The sequence below is a fragment of the Physella acuta genome, unplaced genomic scaffold (assembly GCF_028476545.2).
Source record: "Physella acuta isolate Inbredline_101_S28 unplaced genomic scaffold, ASM2847654v3 ptg002261l, whole genome shotgun sequence".
Classification (NCBI taxonomy): domain Eukaryota; kingdom Metazoa; phylum Mollusca; class Gastropoda; family Physidae; genus Physella; species Physella acuta.
This window is the reverse complement of record NW_026733760.1, coordinates 5001-15000: the sequence shown is the minus strand read 5'-3', so window position 1 is coordinate 15000 and position 10000 is coordinate 5001. Positions and strand designations below refer to the sequence as shown.

At 33.1% G+C, this 10000-nt stretch overlaps 1 protein-coding gene across 1 annotated transcript in view; it reads right to left on the bottom strand.

The window, feature by feature from the left end:
* The window catches only part of LOC131932691 (coiled-coil domain-containing protein 180-like), a gene marked incomplete at its 5' end in the record, with an annotated part of 10074 nt that extends 167 nt beyond the window's left edge, over positions 1-9907 (bottom strand). Inside the window, 8 exons of the mRNA XM_059289626.1 lie at positions 3745-3918; positions 4661-4783; positions 6305-6393; positions 7247-7326; positions 7518-7637; positions 7767-7930; positions 9536-9631; positions 9773-9907. Coding sequence (XP_059145609.1) covers positions 3745-3918; positions 4661-4783; positions 6305-6393; positions 7247-7326; positions 7518-7637; positions 7767-7930; positions 9536-9631; positions 9773-9907 — 981 coding nt within the window. The remainder of the gene's footprint in view (positions 1-3744; positions 3919-4660; positions 4784-6304; positions 6394-7246; positions 7327-7517; positions 7638-7766; positions 7931-9535; positions 9632-9772) is intronic.
* Positions 9908-10000: the final 93 nt, after the last annotated feature.

Here is a 10000-nt window from a genome sequence, read left to right as displayed (position 1 = left end):
ATGTTTGGAGATTTCCAAAATGTCTTGGTCCTATTATTGATGCTTAAGATGTAGTTGAATTTAAACGCTGGATTGTATATTTGTTCATTTCAATAAATGCAGCGTGTAATTAAAAACATTATCTTTTTGTTTGCCATTAATGCATTAATCATGAAATATCAAAGTAATTTATTTGATGACTGGAAAGATGCACCAGTGAAAAATGCACAACTGAAAACTCCGCACAAAAAAGTCCAAAAGGTTATTTTTGTTTTCTTAAATCAAGCTTTGATAGACATAAACAAAGAATGACCTTATATACATTGAATCAAAATAAAACATTTTTACACAAAATATGACAAAATTAAAGTGTATTAATATAATTAGCTGGTTTTTGCGCATTTTTCTGTTTGCACAGTTTTTTATTTGCGCAATTTATTTTTTATGTCTGAGTAAAAAATTTAAATTACAATGTATTTTGAAAAAAGATTATGTTAAGGGGATATGCGCGTTTTTTTTTCTATTTTTTACAATTTAAGATCTAAAGCCTTTTGAATACTTCTATCATGTTTGGCACATGAAAGCAAGTATTAAACAGCAAAAAAAAAGGGTTGAAAACAATTTTGATTGTCATGGTAACCCAAAAAACTTCCGCCATTATAAATTTTTCGCACTTTTAAAAATGCTAAGGCTTTTTTTATTTATGCACCTGTAACAATCCCCTTACCCTGCGACTGGGTGTAATCGACCCTAAGTCGCTATATTTTTGCTCACATCTAGAGTCTCGTTTTATAAATTTTTCTGGGCCTCATTCCCATCTATAAGGAAGTTGGGATGAACACATTGGAAGTTGTAAATTTTTTAAAAATGCGTAAAAAATTTTTTATGAGGGTTTCAACTTTTTTTATATGGTCCCTGGCAACCGGGTGTTACACACCCGTACACAATTTTGAATGGAAAAAATATTTATAACTTATAAACTGGCTTCTAAATATTTTTTTTTTTTACTCATTGTGGGTTAAGTCATTGTGTTACATTTTCAAAGTTTAACTATAAATTAACAATTTGAGTAACAAAAATATCAAACAGGATTGAAGTAATCAACTTTAGTAATAAAATAATAGAACATTAAAACGTTTTAATAATTTGCACCTCAGATAGAACAGTAGTTAGATAAAATTAAAATAACTGGACATTTCCTTTTGTTGGGAGGGAACTTTAGTTTTCTTTGACAAAATATGGGCACCCTTTTAGTGGTGTTACATAGTCACATGCCCAAAATATTTTAATTCCATACTTATGGAATTGCTTGGTATGTATTGGATAAATCTACTCCCACCTCTAAAATCAACCCAGTTGCCCAATTAGTAATGATCTCTCCAGGAACATAACACCCTGCTAAATTTGTATGGAATATCTACCATAATGGAAGCAAATATACCATGAGCCTGATGGACTGTTAGTGTTATTGTTGTGGAAGTGAATATGACCCAGAAGGTTGCTGAATCTCTTCATAGAAAATTCTGCCTTCAAAGACTTCCATAAGCAGAACTGAATTGACATACAACTAAATTGTTATTCTGCAGAGTGCCAGTGTGTCTCCTCTTGCTTTCTCTCCATCCCTCCTAATGCAGTCAAATATTGGTTGTATTATTTTTTGTATTCATGTACAGAAGAAATATTATGAGTCAGGCTATTTATATTTTTCCTGGGATTTGTACTTCTGGCAGTGGTCTAGTGTACTCTTACTTTGTCTTTCCTGAAAATATTTCTTTTTTCTCCACTTTGCACCATCAGCTTCATTTCATTATGAGTGGCAACTGTTGACACATTATTGATAGTTGAAATGCAGTATATTGGGTAGCCTTCGTTATCAGAGCTGCTTGAAACTGAACCAGCACTGTCTTCTACCTCTGATACTGATGGCTGCCATTCTTCATTTTCTAGCTCTGATACTGATGGCTACCATTCTTCATCTTCTACCTCTGATACTGATGGCTGCCATTCTTCATCTTCTACCTCAGATACTGATGGCTGCCATTCTTCATCTTCTACCTCAGATACTGATGGCTGCCATTCTTCATCTTCTACCTCTGATACTGATGGCTGCCATTCTTCATCTTCTACCTCAGATACTGATGGCTGCCATTCTTCATCTTCTACCTCAGATACTGATGGCTGCCATTCTTCATATTCTACCTCAGATACTGATGGCTGCCATTCTTCATCTTCTACCTCTGATACTGATAGTTCAGACTCAAAACTTGTTGGTCATTTCCACCTGCTATACTAAAACTGGCAAATATATTCCTTTATCATTAGCACTTGTTTCTGTTGTGTTCTCAATAACGTTTATGACTATTTATAAACCTTACTCTCAGGGTCACAACCTGTAGAACACCCACCCCACTCCCAGTTTGATCAATTCAATGCCCAGTATCAACTTTCAAGCAGCATTACAAAGTTGTTTTGCCTTTTTGTCCTCATTTGTACTCCTAATGAGGTTAACATCAAGTTACTCTAAAATGCTCGACTGTCACTATCTACATTCCAGAGCTCCCTAAAAGAGTACAAATCACCATATATGTCCTCCCACAGGCAATCTTACCCCTGCATTTCATTAACATATTGTAACTCTAAACTAAAGTTCTGTCTGTAACAGCAAGTCAGAGCTCCAGTAAAGAGTATAAATCACTACATGTGTCCACCCACAGGTTAACTCTTGCTTGAGAATCCCATCAACCTGTAGTTTCATATTACAGCTCTCCCATTGACAACAACATGTCTTGTGTTCCCCATGGCCACAATGCCCCGAATACCTTAACTGTGTCAGTATTGTTACCCACCCCACAATGAACAAAGAAAAGAATTTACTATAAGAAAGTCTTTGGGGTGTAATCCACCCAGTTGCCGGGAATCAGAAGAAATAGTTTTTCCCACTATAAAAAGTGTCCAGGTATGATTCACCCAGTTGCCGGGGACAGGGTACCAAATATGTTGCCGGGGAAAGGGTTAAACTGCTTATATTTCAGTATATATATATAAACTTTTGTCACGACAACTTTTTGAAATAGCTACTAGAAAGAATTTTACAAAGTTGAAAAAATCTTACCCTTTTTAGTATTCAAAGTTTAAAAATATTCATATTAGTTATCAAATACTTTTTTTCTATAAAAGCCATCATACTTACCTCATGACTAAAGTTGTATTTTTTCATGAAAAACAACTACTGAAAATATGGTGGGCATTGTTTGATAAATAAAAAAGTAGTATTCTTTTTAGTGTTAAAAACCACCGACCCCACCGAACTGAGAAAAACAGCCAAAAGTAACAAAAAGTAGGTCACAAAAATACAATATCTGTGTAAACTGCAAAGCCGATAGTAAGCTTTGGGTGTTTCCAAGATGATGGAAATTAAGATTATCAAATAAATGAGAAATACAGCTTTCCAATGATGCCAAATACAATATGATGACGGATATAAAACTTTTCATAGAGGGCTTGTAAGATTGGGAAAAATTGATTATTTTTTAATTCATAGGGTCATAAAAAAGGTAATTTAAACACAATTTTTTTTTTTCTCTTTAAAGTTATTTTCTTAATACAAAAGTATCCAAAAATGCAAGAAACCCATCATGAAATTTTGTGATTTTTTTACCGCATATATCCCCTTAATACTTATAATAAAAATGTTATGTTAAATTTGTTTGAAAGTGTTGCTCAGTGACAACAGCACATAATAGCAAACCATTCTAATATACTTACCTGGTTGCTCTGATCATGTTTTTGACGGCACAGCTCCAATTTTTCTTGTAAAGCTCTTTCTTGCTTAGCTAATCCAATCTCATGTAGATCCCATAAATGTGCTACTCCTTGAATGTACTTAAACAGAGCGTTGACCTCTACAATCATCTTGCTGTTCTGTTCTTCTACTGATTTCTAAAAACACAAAATGTGTTTACAATAAATGTGCTGTATACGCCATTGTCTCATATTACATATTTAGAAGCTTAATTAAATTTTTTTCACTTATTGAAAGATTGTGCACTAGACAATTTACAGACAATAACAAAAATAGAAGCATGTAACTTTCATTTTTTTCTTCTTCCTTTGGCTTCCACAGGAGCATAGGATCAAGATGACCTATCAAGTGACCAGTCTAAATTATCAAAAAGGTGAAAATACTTGTCTGACATCAAGGAAGAAGTCAGACATTTCAATGTAACACACTTTTTAAATTACCTGCTGATTTATCAAATTATAATTTAAACTTTGTAAGGGATAATTCATAATCATATTATGATTTGTAATAATTCTACATGTTAACTAATTAAATGTCTCTTTGTTATAACATCATTCATGGCAAATTGTTCGTTGCAAAGTGCCAAAAGTTAAATTTTTATGACAATGATATACCCAATAGATGATTTGCTACTAATAAACAAAGGTCAACCATAGTAGTTACTCTTTGCACATATATTTCTTTAAAGAAATCTTCAGGTCTTTTTCTAAGTGCAAGTTTAGCAGGTTTATGACCAAAGTTATTGATAGATCTCCTAATTTGTTAAAAAAAATGAAAAATTTGACACTATCTGCTTCATGTAATATAGAAAATATATAGAAAACATTTTAAAATGTATGTATTCTGTTGCACATAATTTAAGATATTTAATAATCTGACCTCTATTGATGCTACATTCTCCTCAAATGTCCTCTGCTGTTCCCCAATAAGTGGTAACATATATTCATCAACAACCTGGGCTGCACGATGGCTTGAACAAAGACCTGATTCTATCAGCTGACTCTGAAACACAGTTTAAATATCAAAAGATTCATTCTAAGTACACTTTGTATTAATATAATTACTGTAATTTTGTGATATGATTTGTATAGTAAGATTTGAGTGTATGTGCAACTCACTAGAAACCAATGAGTCCATTTTTAAAATCAATAAAAAAATTTAAGAACTACTAAACCTAAACATGACAGTTTTAGCAAAAGTCTATAGCATACATAAATAAAAATCAACAAAACCGTACATGGAAAATTAAGACTGAGACAAATCATGTGTAACACATTATTTAGTGTTACAGCAAAAGGAAATAATAAAAATCTTAATTGGTTGCAAGCCCTATGGGTTTGCATTTGTTAATGCTATGTTGACTATTGCTGTGCTCTTGTAAGCGATTGCTTCCAGTTTGACCATGTTTTTTACCATGTTTTCCCATGTCATGTGTCCTCTGGGAATCTGGTTTGTGTTCTGACTTATATGATGGCAGTATAGCGTAAAGACTCTTAGGATCAAGACCCTATGTGTTGATGGTCGTTAGTCAGTGAAAGAAAATAGCAAATACAGAATAGGCCTAATGAAGTAAACAGCTATAAACCATTTATTGTGTGTATTTTGTGACTATTTGTTTAGTTGGTTGGCAAGGACAATTGCTAACAAAGGTATACCTTTAAACGCAGCATTTTTATTACTGTGAGACAATGTGCTTGTCATTTGTGCTGTACTTTAAAGCTTTCATTACTTAAACCAGTTATTTTGCCAGTGTTAATTACCTGAAGACAAACTGGCATAGTTATCATTTAAATATTTACTAGTGCTATGCAGGCTAGAAAGATTATAATGAGATTTTCATATTGTTATAGATTTAGTAATGCAAATCTATTTTGATCTGCCTTGTCACATTGTGATTGTGGACTTGATGTAATATTTTAGTATAACATTGAAATCGTGTAACCTATTGTTTCCTTATTTTAGTGGGATACATTTACATCATTTACGTCAATTACGTACAACACATCTTGTTCGTAAGATCAATATAATGATCTACCATCATAACCATACTGCATACTTGTGCTTCAACCTGTGTAAGGCTAATGCATTAATAAAGTTTTAGGATTATACTCGCAGTACAATACTGTGTTAGTGATGCCTTTCAGGGTCAGCCCTTAAAAGCACTAAACCTCGAAGCAGTATTACATATAATATCAACTGTTGCATCTAACCCTTTCTGGGCAACATATTTGGTACTGGGTGATCCATACACATCTGATTTCCAGCATCTGGATGGATTGCACCCATAGTCTATCTCATGGTAAATTATTTCCCTTTTCAATTGTGTTGTATGAAACAAGATAGACAGAGTTTAAGTTGGCCAGTGGAAATCTCATCTATGTTAATTGTGATTGTCAGTTGGAGAGCTGTCATGTGATACTACAGCTTAAGAGTAAACCTGTGGTTTGTATACTTTTCTAGAGCTCTGATATGCTGTTATAGACAGTAAAAAAAAAGTCTTAAATCTTTTAAACAAAAGCTCACCTTAACATGTTCCATTTCATCAAGACATTTGCTACAAACTTTCTCATAGGCATCATGAAGTTTGGCAGTGTATACCAAAGATAAAGAATCTACCGAGCACAAAGATAACAAAATTATTCAACTTTAAAATGCATCGAAACCCTACTTACTCTATTATTTTTATAATGTTAAGATAAAAATTATTTAACATATAAATAATCTTAAGTGTTAATGTTCTCTATTTTATTTCTCAAAATTTTACTGTTTCATCTAAGTTCTTTTTGTAGATGCTGTTTAAATCAAAATCTGATATTCTAAGGTCTGCTGAGCAGTTTCCACAAGTGGAAAATTAATTTCATTGCTATTTATATATTGTGTCTAAGGTTCTTTTTTTCTTCTTTTTTATAACTTCTAATCAATGATATTTAACCACTTCTACAATTACAAGTTATTTAATTCAGTGTTTATTATTTGTTGCCCTTATATTTTCTAAAAAAAATTTAGGGAGGCCAATAAATATAGCAAATGCCAAACAACTTTCTTCCATGAATTTTAATGTTTTATGTTGTGTTAGAATTCAAAATTTGAACGCGTGTTTAATATATTTTCTCTATCTAATTTTTAATATTGAATTCTCTGCTAAAACTTTAAGAAGGAGTTGTGTTAGCTCACTAGATAATACTAAACATTGTTCAGGTATTATTTATTATAAAGTGTTTTACTTAGATCACAGTTAGTGTGAGTTTGTGGCCAAATCAAGAAAATCTAATTTGTAAAAGGTTTTATATTTGTTTTATTATGATCATGAGACATTACTTTTTAAAAATATGCAGATATATGCTGACTGTTTACTCATTGATTTACTCAGCCAAGAAAGCAATCTTTTTAATCTATATTAGTGTGACTATTTATAACAAGATATCTTTAGAATTGTTAAAATAGAGGTTAAAAACATTTTGTCACCCAGTTGTTCTGTCATAGTTGTGATGTCAGTTCGCCATTTATAAACAGCTGACTTGGTGGAGTTAGGTGGTTTCATGTCACTAAAATAAATAAAATTCTGATGTTATTACTTTACATAATCGTAAAAAACTATGTATACACTTAATCTCTCTGATCAGAAGTGGTATGTCGTATAAATGTTAGCAGTAAAAACTTTAAATTAATAAAACAAATTATTTAATTAGATATATTTCAGTTCTTATGCAAGGCAAAAACAAAATGATCTACAAACTTAAGAGATTTTATCAGGCCAAGCCGTTGCGAATTCAGTAGGTTTAAATTTTGTAACATTTCAGTCTTTATAGCTTCTATAGAGGAAGGATTCATCACTTCAGGTGATTGCATGAATTCTCTGCATAACATCAAATATTTAAAATATAATTAATTAATATTAAAAATAAAATAATGGATATAATTTTTTTAATTGGGATAAAATGTATGATGTATACTTACAATGTAAATGAATGAAAACATGACTTACTTGAAGTTCTCAACTGCTATTTTACAAAGTAGAGATTTCCACTCATCAACTCTTCTGCTCCAGTAAATTCTCTGATTCTTTTCTCTTTCAATATCTGCAGTAATTAGGCGAACATACAAGTCTGCATATGACCTGCGATTAGTCAGCATTATCTGGTTGATCATCTAGAAAAAAATGAAAAGCATATTTGCTGGAAAAGCAACCCAAGTAGCCGCAGAAATGAGACGCTATAAAATAGCTATCCTGGGTATCAGCGAGACAAGGTGGACTGGCTCAGGACAAAAAGACTGATAACAGGAGAGCTACTGCTGTTCTCAGGCCATGAGGATGAAAATGCACCACATACTAAAGGAGTCGCATTCATGCTCTCAAACCAAGCACAAAGGACTCTCATTCGATGGGAGGCACACTGCCCGCGGATCATAACAGCTACCTTTAAAACTAAAATAAGACGAATAAACATGGACATAATACAGGCTTACACCCCAACAAATGACAGCAAAGAAGAGGACAAAGACGAATTCTAGAAACAGGCTAATGACCATTGTCCAGACCCACCCAAGAAGAAATACAACAGCAAATGTAAGATAAAACCAACAGTGTTGCTAATTTTTCTACATGCCTAGGCCTGAACATCCACAGAGGGAAAAGTAATGTTCTCAAAGTCAATGCATCAAACAGCAACCCCATATCATTGGCAGAAGAAGCCCTAGAAGAAGTGGATACATTCACCTACCTCGAAAGTGTTGTTGATAAGCAGGGTGGGACAGAAGCAGACATAAAGATAAAGGGGGGCAAGGCAAGAGCAGTTTTCAACCAACTAAAAAATGTTGGGGTTCTGGAGATTTAACCCTTGGAATAAAATCCAGATCTTCAACACACTAGTAAAAACTGTTTTACTCTATGGAGCTGAGACATGGAGAATAACTGCTATAAATAAGAAGAAAATACAATCATTTATAAACGCATGCCTCAGAAAGATCCTGCAAATTCGAAGGGCTAAGACCATCAGAAATGATGTTCTATGGCAACGGACAAATCAACTGGCAGTTGAAGTAGAGATCCTCCAGAGAAAATGGAAATGGATTGGCAACACATTCAGGAAGCCTGTATCCAGCATAACAAGACAGGCCCTCACCTAGAACCCATAGTGCAGGAGGAGGAGAGGCAGACCAAGAAAGACCTGGAGACATGACCTGGAAGAAGACAGCAAGAAGATTGGATACACCTGGGGACAGTTGGAGAGACTAGCCCAGGACAGAGATGCCTGGAAAGCTCTTGTCAGCGACAAATGTCCCAGTAAGGACGACAGGCAAACCTAACCTAACCATGATAATTTTATTGATAATTTATGCTTGCATACTATATCATTTGTATGAGTTTATCCTTTGGCTATTTTAGTAAAAAGAAATTAGATTTAGTTTATTCAATAAATTTTTTGCATGATGGACAATCCTGGTGTGATGGACCTAATAACTTTCATCTTTTGATTGGGGGGGGTGGGGGTGTTACAAGAAGTACCAGCCGTAATTTTAACAAGAGGAAGGTAAATCTCTAGACCAGGAACCAAAGGTTACCACAATAAAAAAAAAATACTACATTAACTTCAGCTGTTTTTACAGAAGGCAAAAGCATAACCATTTAGACAATTTTAATATTGTTAACTAGGTGTCAAAATCATAAGATTTTGTGGGATAAATTGTAGGCAGCCCTGATATACTAAGGTAAAAAAAACATGTCCTTAATAAATATGTATGCTAAGTAATTGCCTGTGATTCTTTATCCATCAGTCGTTGGATATCAGACTTTGCTAGATAAGATATTTTGTTAATTTCTTTCCCATAGCGTGTAAAAACCTCTCGGATCTGTAAAAAAAATTAGCTACACTTAATTTATAGTCTTTTGCTTTATTCAGCAGACTTCAAAACTGGTATTATGTTAATTAATAAATGTGATTAATTAAGAGGAACTAAATTCATATTTTTAATTTCTGAAGGCTAGATGACCTTTTTCATTCTATCTGTTTCAATATTTCGAAACTGATTATCCAGATCAGTGATCCACTGTTGTCTTTTTGAAGAATGAGATTGAATCTTATCCCATATATTTTCAAGATCTGAAAGCTTGTATAACAGTAATTGCTGAAAAAAAAATTTAATGGTTACAACTTTCTGTAAATATTTCTACTAATGATAGATAATGTTTCTCTAATGGTGTAAATAGGTGGGATGTCA